Below are 16,956 nucleotides of genomic sequence, written 5' to 3'. Positions count from 1 at the left end.
GAGGGTTATAAGTAATGTTTGGAAGAAACGATCTCTAACTCTGTGTTGACCTATCCTAAGGATATAATCAAAAATACAGAAAAATATGTATGCACAAAAATACCATTGTTCACCAAAATGACAACAATAACTCAATAAGGAAATATTTGGGTAAATTATGGCTTTAAATATCATGTAACCATGATATACATGATTTACCATTACGGTTATGAGGAAACACTTCTACAAAAAAGAAAATAATAAGGTATAAATTTACACCTGAGGTGTAGGAGCTCTACTATGTAAAGCTATGCACAAAGAAAGAAAAATGCACCAAAATGTCAAAACTGGTTATTTCTGGCAAGAGAGGCTGGATTATTTCTAATGTCATCTTTGTACTTTTGACTGGTTCAAGTTCCCTGCAATGTAGATATATTCCTTCTATAATCAGAAAAAAAGAAAAAGTGATTAAAAAAAAATCACTCCCGGGGCACCTGGGTGGCTCAGTGGGTTAAGCCGCTGCCTTCGGCTCAGGTCATGATCTCAGAGTCCTGGGATCGAGTCCCACATCGGGCTCTCTGCTCAGCAGGGAGCCTGCTTCCTTCTCTCTCTCTGCCTGCCTCTCTGCCTACTTGTGATCTCTCTCTCTGTCAAATAAATAAATAAATAAAATCTTTAGAAAAAAAAAAAAAAAAAAAAAAATCACTCCCAGGGAGCTTTCCTGATGTCATTTAATCAAATGTGTTTTATCACATATCTGCCATGCACTTAATCCAGCACTAAAATGCTATAGAAGAAACGAAAGTTGTATGATGCACAGGTACCTTCCAGGGGCTTACTTTCAAAGTAGGGAGACAATTTTGGATATCTGAAGTGATGAAAAGGCATTTCAGGGCTGTATGCTGTACTTGGAGGCATTAAAATTCGGATTTAGCTTCCTGGAGGAGACAGTGATAGGTAGCAAGGATCCTGGTCTTTTTTTCCCCAACTTTAGAGGGAATGCTTCTAACATTCATATCATTAAAAATACTTTTGGAAGACAGGGAGGGGAGAGAGGAAATTTCTCCTATTCCTAATCCTTTTGCAAGGGCTTTTATCACAAATGAATTTCCAACGTTAGGCTACTTACATTTATTGTGATAACCATATTTGGATTTATTTCTCCCACCTTAATTTGTCCTTTCTTTTTTATTATTTTTTTATTTTTTATAAACATATATTTTTATCCCCAGGGGTTAATTTGTCCTTTCAATCACCCTATTTTTTTCTATACTTTTATAGCTCTCTCTATATACAAATATCTAGATCTTCTATTGAACTAATAGAGTTTTGTTACTTTTTCCCCTACTGATTTGGAAATAAATATTCTCTAATTTGAGTATTGTTGACAAAGTCCCTTTAGTTTTAAGTGTACAACTCAGTGATCTGACAAGTTTATACAATATGCTATGTTCACAAGTGTAGACCATCTGTCCCATTATATTGCTGTTACAATACCAGTGACTTTGCACCTGATGCTGTGACTTATTCCTAGGAGTTACTCATTCCATAACCGGCAGCCTGCACCTCCCTCTCCTTCACCCATTTTTCTCAATTCCCTACCTCCTCCCCTCTGACCACCATCAGTTTGTTCTCTAGGTTTATGGGACGGATTCTGTTTTTTATTTTTTGGATTTCAGTTATGAGTGGGATCATATAGTATTTGCCTCAGCGAGGCTTAATTCACTTCGCTTTAACACTGTATACAATGTTTTAAATTTAACTGTTTATTTATGTCTTTACCTCACAGTTTTTCTTCCATTTTATTCTTTCTTCCGGAAAGAAATTTGGAAATTTTTTTTTAACAAGAGTAAGTCACTAGTAAATTTACTGGAAATTCTTTTATGCTCTATCTTGAATTATAGTTTAACCTGGTGAAGAGTTAAACTCTTTGAAAACATTTCTCTATCTCCCAGTTTCCATGAAGAGTTTTTTTGTCAATATAATTATTTTTTTTTACCTTTTCCCTTTGTGCTTGGCATTTTGAAGTTCACTGTGTTAGGTCTAAGTATGAAATGTTTAATCCTGCTGTTGATTCCTAAATCTGGAGATTCATCTCTTTCATAAATTCTACACAATTATCATCCATTTCCCTTTATTAGGAAATAGGCAAAGGAAATACCATGAATCTTATGAAAAATTATTTACCCTCTTTTCCCTCCAGGAACACCAAAGAGATGTATGTTAAAAATCTGTTATTCTAGACTCTACGTCTCTTTAATTCGGTTTCTTATTTTCTATTTTTTTCTATGTGTACTCCTGAGAAATTTCCTCTCATATGTTTCCCAATGCAATAACTCTCTTCAGTTGTAGCCAGTACGGCTACAATGTACCCACTGAGTTGCAAATTTCAATCCTAGTATTTTTCATGTCTATAATTTTTATTTGGTTCTGATTAAAACCTTCCTGTTCTTTTTTCAGAATAGGTTTCCCGGGGTTTTAATTTCTTCTTTCAGGTCTTGAATCATTTTAAACATGCTTACTTTAAGAATGCTATCTAGGGGCACCTGAGTGGCTCAGTGGGTGAAGCCTCTGCCTTCAGCTCAGGTCATGATCCCAGAGTCCTGGGATTGAGCCCTACATCCAGCTCTCTGCTCAGCAGGGGGCCTACTCCCCCCTTCCCCTACTTCTCTGCCTACTTGTGATCTCTGTCAAATAAATAAATAAAATCTTAAAAAACAAAAAAGAATGCTATCTAATATTCTATCAGAAGTTCTCAGAAATCTACCACTGCTTCTTGTGTGTGTGTAGGCGTCTGCTGACTCTCCTACTGGTAGATTATCTCCTCAGAGATTCTAGGATTTTGGATTGTGAATGTAGTTTAGTCATCCTGTCTGTAGATGCCTCGGCAGGCTTGAGAAGGAATAGATCCCTCCAGAGAACTTTATATTTGCTTCTGCCAGATATGCAGAGGCATCCCTCCTCTGAGATCATTTTTATGTCATTTTTTTGGTCTTACATTCCCATTTAGTCATGGAATCTAAGTATGAACCCCAAATACTGTTGTATAGAAATTCCTAGACCAAGACAGATCGGCTTGCTTTGTTGAGTCTCAAGGCTCATGACTAGGCTAATCACTAATCCAACTTCTTATCCAAGACATAGCTCTCCAAGGCCTTCTTCACACAGGCATCTCAACTGATGCCCCAGCCAACATGGGGCCAAGATTTCACGGATCCTGTACCAGAGCAAAGTGTTAGAACCTGAGCGCATAGGTCCAAAACTCCCACAAAGCAAGCCATAGCTTCAGTTTATCCAAAATCTGCTTTACTTTCAGTTCCTTTTTTGGTTTTGGTGCCAAAGATTCCCTACCTCATACAAATTCATCTAGGTACTCAAAAGGACATTTGTTTAAATTTAATCCAACATTTCCAGGTATTTTATAGCACCAAGGGACTTTTCAAAGGGGTGTTTTCTTTTTCTATTCTATATTTTTCTATTTCTATATCTCACAAAGCAGCACAGTCTGCTTTGGATTCTCTCTCTCAAATAAATAATTTTTTTTTAAAGATTAAGCTAAAGGTCATTAATTTGATTTGGAGAATGAAGAATACATCAAAGTCATAAAGATGTTCCTACTAAAAGTCTTAAGTATCCAGTTTTTAATAACAGATTGGTGGGATGTTTTTCCCGTCAGGAAATTCTACCCTTCCTCGGACAGCCAGCCTGTTAGAGCTTCTCCAGACTCCCAGCTCACCCAGATAATGGAGCAGCACCAGCAAGCCTTAATACAGCTGACCGACGTGCAGCCCAAGGAAGGGGCCCCATCCAACGTCACATTTCCACCTCTGTTGTCAAGGGTCGAAAGTGAATCCCAGCTCAGTTCAGAGAGAAGCCAAAGAAACCAAAAGGAAATGAGTCGTAGCAATTCCGAAGGCTATCTGCTCCAACTGGAAAAAGGAAGAAAGCATAGAAAAAGGAGTGGCTTCAAGGTAACAGAAGCATTTTAGTGAATAATCTTTTAATTCTTGTTATACAGATGGCCCTTGGTTTTCATTTCCTTTCTTCTAGCCTGGGCTATGGATGGTCCTTACTGAGCGGCTGCCACGCTGGGTGGCCCCCAAGTCCTGAGGCACTTCCTAGTGTGAACCCCGGCTGCTGCCTGGAATGGGCCTCCTTTGAGCTTCAGCTTGGGAAGGGTCTCCTTTTGCAGAAAAGCAGAGACCTTCTTTTGGCCCCAGATTAAACACCAGCCCCTCGGAAACGGTCCTCACACCCTGTCTTGACCCCTAGTCAAGGCTGAGCCTCTCAGCATGTTCTCCTATCTGAGGATACAAAATAGGGCTGAGGGAGGTTGCAAAATCTTTCCAGGAAAACATGAAAGCATACAGAAGGTGTCTTTGTAGGTCCTCTGCATTTCTCCACTGTTACAAGCATTAAAAACTCCTCAGGAAAGGTCGCTCACCTCTCACATGGAATGCTAAGGAGAGAACTGGAAAATGCATTCTGTGTTATAGGGCACCTTCCAACCAGTGAGAAGCAAAGGGCCTGTGGTGATCTGGGTTCCCCAGGAACAGACTCTGAAATGGAGATTTACGGGCAGGAGACTGGTTGAGGCGTGTCTCCCAAACCAGCCCTGGAAAGGATGAGCGGGGCAGGGCTGGCTGAGGAAGAGAGTGTTGTGATGCAGGTGCAGCAGAAGCTCTAGAAGTCCATGTGGGCTCTGAGTTGGGACGGCTCTTTGAAGGTAAAGCGTGCGGGCTTTTGCTCCACCACATGGACCAGACATTGGCTACAGACGGTCTCCCCAGGGAGAGCCCCAACTTTGGGTATTGCAGCTGCATCTGGCTGAGGGCAGTTCTTAGGGAAGGACCAGACTGGGAGCCACAGCGAACAGCAAGTGGAGGAATTAATATCTCGGTCCCCAGGGACATCCACTGTAAGGCGGTTTAGGGAATCAACCCCAGTTCAATTCAACATAGGTGCTGAATTCGTATTAGGAACTGTGCTAGGTGCTGAGATGTAAAGAGAATGAGCCATGGCCCTTCCTCATGTAGACACACATGAAAATGGCTTCACTATAACGCTGCAATTTAAAAAAAAAAAAAAAAGAGGTATGTGTGGGTTGCACAGAGGAGCAAAAAGGAGTTTGAGTTGACAGTCCAACCTAAGGGGTCAAGCAGAGCTTCAAGGGATAATTCTGAGTGGAGATTTAGATGATCAAGAGTTAATAAGAGGGATGTTAGGGTAGCTCAGTCGGTTAAGCAGTTAAGCGCCTGCCTTCAGCTCAGGTCATGATCCCAGGGTCCTGGGATCGAGTCTCACATCAGGCTCCCTGCTCAGCGGGGAGCCTGATTCTCACTCTGTCTGCTGCTCTCCCTGTTTGTGTGCTCTCTTTCGATCTCTGACAAATAAATAAAAATTTTTAAAAAGTTAATAAGACCAAAAGAGTATTTCAGGCAAAAAGGACCAGCCTGTAGTTTAGTCCCTAGCAAATAGCAGACCATCAAATAAATGTTAGTTTCCTTTTCCTTCTTCTATTAGTAATTTGAATTCATGTCTTACAGAGAAGAGGCAGTAGAAAGTACCCCGATGACCGTGTGTATCACCAGAAGTCTAAGAGCATGGGAGGATCAGAAGGGGAATTAAAAAAGAACTTCTAGTCACTGTTGCCCAAACCCTCTTTCCAACTCAGAAAAACCCTCCCTTCTTGCTTTCTTTCAGGAATGTTCCAACCCACCCGTATCCCTTTGCTCGGCCCAGCACCTCCAACTTGCATCTAACAAATGCTCAGAAGCACTCTTTGTCTTTTAAGCTGCTCCAGAAGCTAAAATGACTTAGAATCGAGCTGTTCGTATAGGACAGCAGGTAGCTGGGGCACCGGACAGGGGAATCATTATGTGGGTCGTGCCCACTTGCTAGTCACAGCAAATCTTGTGGTTTCCTAGGGATTCGACTTGAATCACATTAAAAGTTTGAGGATTTGGAGAGCTAACAGGCCCAAGCACCTTCTCCTTCCCTCCTCCTTCTCCTGGCAGTTCTGATGCGACTAGTTTATGAACACTAAGCATGGTCTGTGCTGGTAAATCCAGACGTCAGGAGGAAAGGGACAGACACAGCAGAAGGGATGACAAAAAGCATAAAAGTATCTGTTGGGACCGGCCACAAAACAGCTGCGTAAGCAGTTCTGGGACAGCGGAGCTACAGGTATTAACTCCTGTGCTTGTTATCACAGACCGTCTGGGTACTGCTGCTTGACGGCTTCTAAAGAGGAGGTTTATTGGGATGAAATTTAGCAACCACAGAGCAAATTTCCTTCACTTGCTGTTCCCCAGTAGTAGAGGCACTGTTTTGTTGCCCTGATTTTGAGTAACTTTCTCACACTCAGACATCTGAGGAATGTTCTGGAGAAAAACCCTGCTGTCTCCCCCACAGCAGGGTACAGCGCTTCAGAGTCTAAACAAGTCCTCACAGGACTTTTTTTAGTCAGGCATGCTTTGCCCCACGTTTACAATAGAAGTCACTCCTCTAGCTTGAGAGGTGGGATCAGTTACTGGCAGAAACGTGCCATCAGGAAAGTCTGGTGCCATCCTCTGCCCAGGGGACCATCAACAGAGAACACCAGTTCAGAGGGGCGGGTCTGGGGTTTGAAGTCCTCAGCCTGGGGCCAGGGATGGTGGAGGTCAGCTAAGACAGGTCTCATGCAAAGACTAGCAGTGAACCCCCTCAGGGACTTGAGAACAGGACTCTATTTTCCTCCTGTGTTTAGAGACCTAACAGGACTAGCATTGTTGATTTAATTTGGGGGGAGGGGGAGCGTGCTATTGTGACCTTTTAGTCTTGTAACAGCCAAGAAGAACTAAATCAAAGTAAATTCTAAGGATTATTTTACTATAAAAACCTTTTGAAGAGGCAGAAAGTAGATTAGTGGTTGCCTAGGGCTGGCAGTAGAGGGGGGCCGAGGAGTGGCTGCTAATGGGCACAGGGGTTTCTTTTCAGGGTGATGAAAATGTTCTAAAATCAGATTGTGGCGATGTTTGCCCAACTTGAGGAATATACTAAAAAACCACTGAATTGTACAACTTCAAATGGGTGAATTTGGTGGTGTGTGAATTCTGTTTCAATAAAGCTGTTAGAAAAGACTTTTGATGGAAAGAGATCAAACGAAATTACAGCACTGAGAGCCAATCAAGATTACTTGAGGCAAACTTAAGTAAATCCAGGATTTTTCATTGCCAGTCACCCAGAACAAACTCTGTTAGGAACCATGTTCTCTCCCCCTTGAGAAAAGGGCACTTTGCTAAAAGTAGATCATGCTGGAAAGGAGATAGTAGCATTGGGGTACTCATGCCTATCCTTGGGCCACACTGTTTACTTTGTGTCAATATTTAATGCTAGTCCCTTTGCTAGTACTTGCTGTTTTCCTATCATAGCCAAGATGTTCGTTCTGGTTATGCGAGGAGATAGAAAGAACTGTGACAACAGACCCGGGGTGGGGTTGGGGGGGCGGGCGCCGGCCAGGAGCAATGATTTGTGCTTCACACTGTATCTTTTGTGTCAGTGCAATGATTAAAGTTAATCTGCTTCACGCTAAGTCTGTGATTTCTGGCCACTGATCATTTCTCATCCGTTTTGGACAAATTGGATTTATGACCTGGATATGAGTGAGGCTCTCTCCTTTTTCATTACTGGTTTACTTTGCCAAATATAAAGTAACTTAGTGATTGCGAAACAGTGGTACTGATGGCATGTCCGAGATAAAGAACCAGATAAAGAACAAATTTGCAATTGCCAAGTAGAAGATACCCAAGTTCATTCACCTATTAATCATTAGCGGAGATTTTAAAATGTGATCATACCTAGTGTAATCAAGGTTTGGACAAAAAATGGCATTCTTACCCATTGCTAATGGAAGTGCTCACTAAGGACCTTAAGTGTGTTTGTGATTTTGTCTCAATAATTCCACTTTTATTAAGTTTAGATCTCAAAGTGATCATCAGAGTAGCCCACAAGCAATGCTTATCCCTAGGACATCTTAAATAACATTTAGAATGTCATGTATAAAAGTCACATTTTTGAAAGATTTAGTGACAGGGAAATACATCATAATGCTACGATACTTAGTGAAAAAAATCTAATTTGTAGCCCTTGGCCATTTTCTGAAAATATGAACAGACAGATGTTAAAGGCAGAAAGTTGCTGGACTGGTTTTGCCAGGTGATTGTTTTCTCTAAGGAGATTTAGGGTTTTGAAAAGCCTTTTATGAGCAATTTTTTCCCCTCTATACTTTAATATTTTTCAGTGATTTTAGCCCAACTACCTCTTTAAAAAAAAAAAAAAAAAAGCCTCTCTCATCTTTTACAATTAGATATACTGAAAGACTTTTGACTATACATTTTGAACATTCTAATCAGGGAGATTCTATTTGCAGGACTCAAACCTTGCAGCATAGAAATGTTGCCTAAAAGATACAGGATTCTGGCTCTCTGAAGTACTGAAATTTTAGCAATACTGCTTTCGGCTCCAAGCACCTTCAAAATTATGAGCTCGTTCTTCTCACCTGCAGTTAATCCACAAGTAGATGGTAACTAGTACTGGCGGTCCACAGCTCAGAACATCAGAACCAATATTTATATGGCTCTCTCATGTCTTTCCTGACACAAGATTGCTGCTACAGCTCCAGCTATCATATCTACATGCAAGGCAAGGAAAAGAAAAGGGAGGGGCTGCACCAGCCTGAATCAAAGCTAAGCCAACTTGCATTTACACCTCCTCGGCCAGAGCTCAGTGCTGCAGATCTGGGGAAAGGAGTACCTGTCTCCAAGCCTCTATGGTGGGGTAGGACAAGGGAGAAACTAGCTGGTATGAGCTATGCATAGTCAGCCAATAGGCCAGTGGGAGTAGAACAAATTCTTGTAACCACTGATACATTGATATGAGATTACTTATGCCCTTCAAATTATCCAAAAATCACATTAACTAAATGCTATTTCTCAGATCTTGCCTAGACTTTTTTTTTTTTTTTTTAAGATTTGAGAGACAGAAAATGTGCATGCACAAGCAGGGAAGAGGGCAAAAGAGAGAGACTACACACTGAGTGTGGAGCCTGATGTGGGGCTTGATCTCACAAACCTGAACGGAAATCAAGAGTCAGAGACTTAACCGATTGAGCGGCCCAGGTGCCCCAGTTCTTGCTTGGACTCTTAACCCTTAAAAATTTACGACCTTTTCCTAATCGGAGAGGGAGACAAACCGTAAGAGACAGAGGGTTGCTGGAGGGGAGGTGGGGGCCGGGGGGTAACTGGGTGATGGGCATTAAGGAGGGCACGTGGCAGTAACAAGCACTGGGTGTTACAAACAACTGATGGATCACTGAACTCGACCTCCAAAACTCGTAATATACTTTAATTAATTGAATTTAAGTTTAAAAAATGTTACAGTCTTTTGAATGTTAGGACATGATTAGAGCATTCGCCTTTCGAAGCAATGCTTACCTGATTTAGATTGCCTCTTGCCAGGAAATTCTTTGGTTTCGTGAACCGTACAAGAACAGATAGATTAGCAATGACAGTAAAAGCAAAAGCAGTAAAGTGGTAAATGTATATGTCGTTTAGAATGTTAATAATGAAACACCTCTTTATTCACTTGGAAATTTTTATTTATAATTTTCAGAATTCCAATTTTCTTGTTGTTGTAGAAGTTGGAAAAGTCAAAACATGTTACTTGACCAGCCACAAATTACCCAAGACGCTATAATCAATAACTACCATTAGAGTGAAAGAATTGTCAGGAAATGTACCGTCTCCCAACAGTCCACATGGGCTTCCATTCTTTCCTTATGTGGCTGTGACAGCATGGCGGGGCCGGCGGGTGGGGAACAATTCCTTAAAAGAAACTGTCTCTGTATTTGTAGAGCTCCAAGCTGAAAGATTATCAGAAAAGAGACGGGAAGCTTGGAGGCCTTGGACCTGACCTTGAGTCTATCAGAGACAAAGTGAGTGAGATGTACATACAGCATTCTGTAGGTTTGAATTTGCCCACCTGTGTATTAGCAGAACAGTACAGAAATGTCTCCCACCCACCCCCACACCAAGTCCTGATCCAAATGTCTCCCTCTGAATAGAGGCCCTTCTGAAATAGCATTAGTAATAGAGACCCAGATACTCCTTTTACCATAAGATAAAATTACCTAGCCAATGTTGTTTTATGTATCCACCTTTTAGTTCGTCTTGAAGGCCTGCACAGAAAAGGGGGCCACGTGCACATGAAAAGAGATGTGTGTGTTATATGGTCGTTGGTCTTTCCCAATAGAGTGATCTTGGTAATTTTGAAGAGTGGCTACAGAGAAGACACTTAGGATAAGAGTTTCCCAACCCCTGAAAAGTGCATCCACTTTATTTCCTTTCCTCTAGTGAAAGAAGATCTTCATTTAATGTGTTTTAACTACAGTTGCACTCAAGGCATAAAAAGAGAGTATAGTTCAAAGTTGGAAGCCAAAATGAAAATAAATTGGGTAAATGCAACAAAGAAGGAGCTGAATGTGATTTAGACCCTGTTAAGGGAACACTGGGTGTGCTTCGGCAATGATGTGCCCCCTCAGAGACAGACCGTTTCTAGGAGAAACATTAACTGTCTCACTGCTGTTCCCTTAAGTGTGGTCATCCCATTTCCTCACTGCCGCTAATACAACATGGCCAGCTCGCTCAAAGGAGTGCCGCTTTTAAAGAGAGAATAGAGAGATCTAGAAGGACCTGTGTACTGTTGTAACATGGTTTGTCTGAACAGATGCAGAAATTAATCCAAAAAAAGGAATATGCAAAGCAAGTTAAGGAGTATAACATGAAGACATTATCCATTCTGTCAAAACCACAAACAGCGAAAACTGAACGTCAGTCAGCCATCCCTCGGCAGAAGGTAAGAAATCCCCACCACGGCAGTTAGCCTCTCAAGTAGAATGAAGAGGAAACCTTTGTCACCACTTGACAAATTTCCCATGTTTTCTGAAGCCAGGAGGGGTCTAAGCTACTGCCCTTCTTGTGGCTACCCATCAGAGACATGGATACACAAAGAACACGAACACAAATGACGCTGTAAGGGTAGCCTGAAGTTCATCGTGGTCTTAGTCCTCCATGTGTTTTCTTCTTGTATTTCAAATCTGACACATAAAAATGAATAGTAAGGCCAGCAGACAGAAGAGATACTCAATATCACTAATCATCAGGGAAATGCAAATCAAAACCACAGTGAGATCACCTTATACCTGATCAGAATGGTTAGAATTAAAAAGACAGGCAATAAGTGTTGGTGAGGACATGGAGGAAAGAAAGAACCCTCGTGCACTGTTGGTGGGGATGTGAGTGGGTGCAGCCACACTAGAATGGAGCCAAACAGTATGGAGGTCCCCCAAAAATCAAGAATAGAATTACCATATGATCCAATAGTTCCACTATTGATTATTACCCAAACAATACAAAATACTAATTTGAAAAGATATATGCACACACATGTTTATTGCAGCATGATGTATGATAGCCAAGATATGGAGGCAACCCAAGTATCCATCTCTAGAAGAATGGAGAAGATGTGGTGTGTGTACACACACACACACACACACAGAAGCTTATCACACAGCCTTAGAAAGAGGAAATGGTGCCATTTGTGGCAACATGGATGGACCTAGAGGATATGACGTTAAATAAGTCAGAACAGAGAAAGACAAATACCATACAATTTCACTCATATGTGGAATCTGAAAACCAAAATGAACAAAACAAGCAGAATCCAATCTATAAATACAGAGAACAAATTGATGGTGGCCAGAGGGGAGGTGGTGGGCGATGGGCAAAACATATGAAGGGGTGAGAGAGATAACAGGCTTCCAGTGATGGAATGAGTAAATCATGGGCATGAATGGTATAGCCCAGGGAATATGGTCAGTGATACTGTGATAACATTGTATGGTGACAAGTGGTAGCTACACTTGTGGTAAGCAAAGTGTGACACAGAAGATGAATCACTAAGTTGTACACCTGAAGCCAAAGTAACATGTGTGTCAAGTATACTCAAAACATTTTAAATTGAATAGTAAGGCGATTTCTTAGAAGAATCTAGCAATCCTGATAAATCCTATCAATTTCCTTCTCTACCATTAAATTTTAAAGAATTAGTGTCTTCTTGTCATTCATGGGTACATATGTCAAAGAAAAGTCCTTTGTTGTTTCTTTCAAGTTCATTCCCCTACATTTTTCCCAAGGGACTGTAATACATAGGTCCCTCTAGCCATGAAAAATGATTTCATAAAATACAGAATGTTCTCCCTCTCGGAGGTCATCCAACCGTAAGTCAGGATGTGAATGAAGTACTTTCAGCGGAGACACTGAGCCTCGCAGTGCAAAGTCTCCATCTCAGTCCCAGGAAGAACATGGGACCCTTTGCATGAGGGACAAGTGACCCTTTGGTGCTTTTAGGAATTTGTACTTCATGTTCTCACACAGACCATCCTATTTTCTATTTATTGCCTTTCTCCCTGGGACCTTGAAGACCTCAGTCCACTTGATTGAGTTTCCATGGTGCCACTTTCTCTATTTTCTCCAAGCCATTATTTTTTTCCATGAAGAGATTCAAGACAACAAGTCTGTAATGAGAAATTCCTACAGAAGTCACCTCTACACACACTGAGAAGTTCGGACATGATTTTCCCTTCCAGCACCTGAACATACTACTCCTGCTTCAGCTATCAAAAAACGTACTAAAATATAAAATGGATATCAAAACATAAATCTGTTTTGAAATCATATGTAGTGATCTAATCTTTATTGTAGTGCCTTTTGGAACTGACATCACTAAAAAAAATTAAAAATTAAAAAAAAGAAAAGACTGCTTTTTCCGGTCTCCAGGCTTTTACAGACATACTAAAGAAAAGAGTAATTTCCAACCTCTAATAAATAGCTGCTAGAGTTTCAAAAGCCTGGGAACAAGAAGAGTTGATGTAATAAGTGGAAACTCAATTTTGTCAACTACAGTGACGTCTTTGGTCTCAATCTGTAGCAAGTTCACTCTGAATGGAAAGGTCTGTTAGTATCTCCTTAACAGAGGCTTGGTTTTAAGAAGACCACTAGAAGCTAAATAGAGCCCATACATGAGAAATGTATTTTCAAACACTTGAATAAAACCTCGTTTTAGAACGAAAACACCCGAAGGCACAGCTCGGTTTCATTTTCCAGCTCTTGTCCATTGCATACTCACGTGGCTAACTTACTTTGTTGGAACTGTGCATTAGAGAGCAGGACTCGCATTTCCCATCCGCTCTCCATTCCCAACTGCATCTTCTCACCTCATGGTAGCAATGTGTCTCTTCCTTTTACCAGTGAACATGTCCTAAGACTTGATTTCATTTTAGTGAGCTCTGCATTCCTTTCCATTTCACATAAAATGTTCTCTTTACGTTTTTAGGCTCTGGAATATGCCAAGACCATCCCCAAACCCAAACCTTCAAACCTGACGGACCACGTATCCAAAGAAAAGAAAAATCACACGTACACTCGAAAAGACGACACTCTGCCTGAAATCTCACTGCTTGAGAGACTGCAGAACAGACATGAGAGGGAAAAACAGGCTGTGGCGGCTTTCAAAGTCCTTCACATTGTATAGACAACGCATTTGTCGGAGACCAAAAATGCCCGGGGACTGGACTTGGAGAAAAAAACTCCAACCACCTCTCTGTGTAGAGAGTGGATCCTCTGTCCTCCAGCGCAGTCCACGTTTGCTTTGTACAGGATTTAAAATATGAGGCCTTATTAACTTTACAGAGCTGTGTTTTACTTTCTAGAAAGGTTATTTTATTATTTATTTTCAAATCAGAATTTTGGGTAGAATAAGAACTAGGGAACAAAGTTTTAGTTTCACAGCGGATCTTTTAATTTCTCAAAATATCTCTACCCTTCCTTGTAAAATGAAACCTTGAAGTGACCCAGCAAAAAATGTATCTAACTTCTGCTTCTCTCTTAACTGCCCGATAAGGAAAAAGTATAGAAACACTTCAGTTTTGAATAAAATGAATGTAAATGGACTAACTGCTAGAACATTTGGAGATAGTTTCCCAAATAGTTCTAAAGTTTCTAAATTAAAAAAACAAAAACAAAATAAAATACCCCAATGTCCTAACAGAGCATCGTGACCTATATTAGAAATCCAACAAGTCCAGAAACATCCATTCCGACAACTCTGAGCAATATATTTTCCCAAAGTTACTTGCTCCAAGTGTGTGAATGTGCCAGGCATCTTGCCATCAAAACATCTTAAAATGTTACCACATCTGTGCTTACACGCTTACGCGCACACACACACACACACACACACACGTACATACGTTAGGTAAGAGGAGAAAGCATTCCACATTTTACTGCTGAGTGTCACTATTAATAAATATTATCTACTTTTGTCTTTTGAAACTGAATAAACATTATCAGGTGTAACAGAATTAAAATTATCAGGTCTTAAAATAAATATGGAAAAAATTAATTTTTTCTTACTTGCTTGTATTAGATGGGCATTTGATTCTTTGACAGCCATATCCAGAAATGGGTAATTTTAACACTAATTTAGGGGAAAAGCTATCTATACAGGCGGCATAAGAAATGGTTTTGGAGAGTTATTCCTTTGTTATAAACATTTTACATAAACCATGATGTGGTATATAAAAGCTCCCTGTATGTGATTTTCTCTTAAAACTGAAAGCAATTAGAATTGAAAGTCTAATTTTCAATTAGAAAAGTCTAATTTCTGGAAAAATTATACATATATGAAGATAAATAAGCTGACAAATCATGTTTTGGTGGTAAGTTGAAAATTACATCATATATGAAGCATTAGGTGGGAAAAATCATATCTCAAATGACTCCTAAGATATATTTGTAAAAGAAGAGGACCCTTCATGGTACATGGTGAAGACTTTTCTAGAAGCTTAAGAATTAATTTCTTTTTCCAAATGGCCTTAAATTTAAACTTAACTCTGAAAGATTAAATAATGCATATAGAGACATTTCCAAATTTAAAGGGACAGAGCAACTTTTTAAAATATTCCACTTCTATTAGAGTATTTTAAAAGTATTTTAGGGGCACCTGGGTGGCTCAGTGGGTTAAACCTCTGCCTTTGGCTCAGGTCATGATCTCAGGGTCCTGGGATCAAGCCCTGCATTGGCCTCTCTGCTCAGCAGGGAACCTGTTTCCCCCTCTCTCTCTGCCTGCCTCTCTGCCTACTTGTGATCTCTCTCTCTTTGATATAAACAAATGAAATCTTTAAAAAAAAAAAAAAAGGTATTTTTAAAAGAGCTTAGAATGGGCTTATCTTATTCACATACTAATTTTCAAAAGAGGAAGTGGAGATTAGGTTAGGATAAATGACTCTTCACATATGTCAGTCCTACTGATAATAGCAGACGGAGTAGACCGGTCTAAATTTTGGCAAATACCAAGGACAGTGCTATTTGATTATTTCTAGTAGGGGGTTGTTCTTGTTTTCTGTGTGGGCAAGGAGCATATAATTATTATGAACTTCAGTTTTGGACATGAACTCCCACGGTTTCATTTCTAGAAATACTCATTATTACATACCCGATCATATTTTAACACATAAAATCTGGCAACTTCATAACTATGTTGTTAAAGTTGAAAGAGACACATAAATTAACTCAGATGTTGACTCATAAGAGACACTATTTTATTTTTGAACATTTAAAACCCTCCTCCAACCATTTCTCTGGTAGCTAAGCACTGTTAAAACCTTCAATCCCTTCACTCGCTATCGAGAACCACACTTAGCTGAAGCAGGTGGCGCAATTCAGTCTACATCAAACATTTCACAGAATCTTTACTTCGAAGGCAAGTCTGTACCTCCAGCATGTAAGCCTTAAACATCACAATTCTTTGTACACAAATATTGAAAGTGACAAGTGGCATCTAAAAGGGCTGTTCCTACAGAAATAGAACATGTTTGCTAGAAGCTGGGGGTTGAGATCAAAGAATGAACCAAAACAGGCCATTGTCTGAGCCCACCTGGTAAGATCTAGCAGATCACTAAGCCATCATGATACTAAGCGTAAGATTCTGCGGAAACAGTGAACGACACACACTTCTCTGCTCCTCCTTGAAATTAAGGCAACAACAATGATCTTCTGCAGACCCAAGTGGGTCAATGATCAATTTTTACAGTACTTTTGCTTCAGATATTAAGAAGTAAAAACAATCTGCCTATTAGAAAGCAAGGACTTTAAACTTGAGTGACAGAATAAGGGTGGGTTTGTATTTGACCAGATGTTATAGAGGCCCACTGAAAGACACACGGCTTAATCTGCCTAATCTCTATTAAATGGTGTAAATAAAGGACCTTTAAACCACATATTCTCTCTTATTATAGACTCCTCTTCATGGTGTTTTTCCATCTTGAATTTCTAAGGACAGCATCCTGTTAAGAGGAAGCTTTGTTCCAAGTAGCTGAATTTCATGACAGCTGTCTTCATGATATTGTTTTGTATATTAAGGAGTCTCTTGGGAGTTATCTAGAAACCAGCCCAAGAAAAGACAATATTGAAGAACAAAATAAAAGGTAAGTCTAGCAAAACACCAATGCCTAATGGTTCCAATTGGGGCCCTATTATTGGTTAATGAATCATTGTTAAAAATCTCACAGCAAGCATGAGTGTGCAGTCTAGTCTATAGCAAGAAAATGACTCTCCATCCCAACAGTTATTAGCTGGAAGTTGTTTGAAAACACATCCAGTAATTATTACAACATTGGAGCTAATTGAGAACTTTGCTTTGATAACAAATGGTCTACAATAGCAAACTCGGGGGGGGTGCTTTTAAAATTACTTATTGATAAACAGCACACAATATCAATAGAATTTGGGTCATAGTCTGAAGATCTCAGGACACATTTAGCTAATTATTTCCAAAATATTCTTGAAAATATAGATTACTATCCTATTCAAAGTAGCACTT

At 40.1% G+C, this 16,956-nt stretch overlaps 1 protein-coding gene across 3 annotated transcripts in view; it reads left to right on the top strand.

Moving 5' to 3' along the window:
* The window catches only part of JHY (junctional cadherin complex regulator), a 55,886-nt gene extending 41,227 nt beyond the window's left edge, over positions 1 to 14,659 (top strand). For 2 of the 3 annotated variants that reach the window (XM_004750092.3, XM_004750090.3), the window contains exons 6-9: positions 3,656 to 3,950; positions 9,872 to 9,952; positions 10,744 to 10,872; positions 13,411 to 14,659. In XM_004750092.3, the coding sequence (XP_004750149.1) occupies positions 3,656 to 3,950; positions 9,872 to 9,952; positions 10,744 to 10,872; positions 13,411 to 13,608 (703 nt within the window). In that variant the 3' untranslated portion in view covers positions 13,609 to 14,659. The remainder of the gene's footprint in view (positions 1 to 3,655; positions 3,951 to 9,871; positions 9,953 to 10,743; positions 10,873 to 13,410) is intronic. The other variant, XM_004750094.3, reaches the window with a different exon arrangement.
* The last annotated feature ends 2,297 nt before the right edge of the window (positions 14,660 to 16,956 follow it).

The sequence above is a fragment of the Mustela putorius genome, unplaced genomic scaffold (genome assembly GCF_011764305.1).
Source record: "Mustela putorius furo isolate JIRA1106 unplaced genomic scaffold, ASM1176430v1.1 tig00000460_pilon_pilon_pilon, whole genome shotgun sequence".
NCBI lineage: Eukaryota > Metazoa > Chordata > Mammalia > Carnivora > Mustelidae > Mustela > Mustela putorius.
Note: the sequence above shows the minus strand (reverse complement) of the source record. Positions and strands in the feature narration are given on the sequence as shown.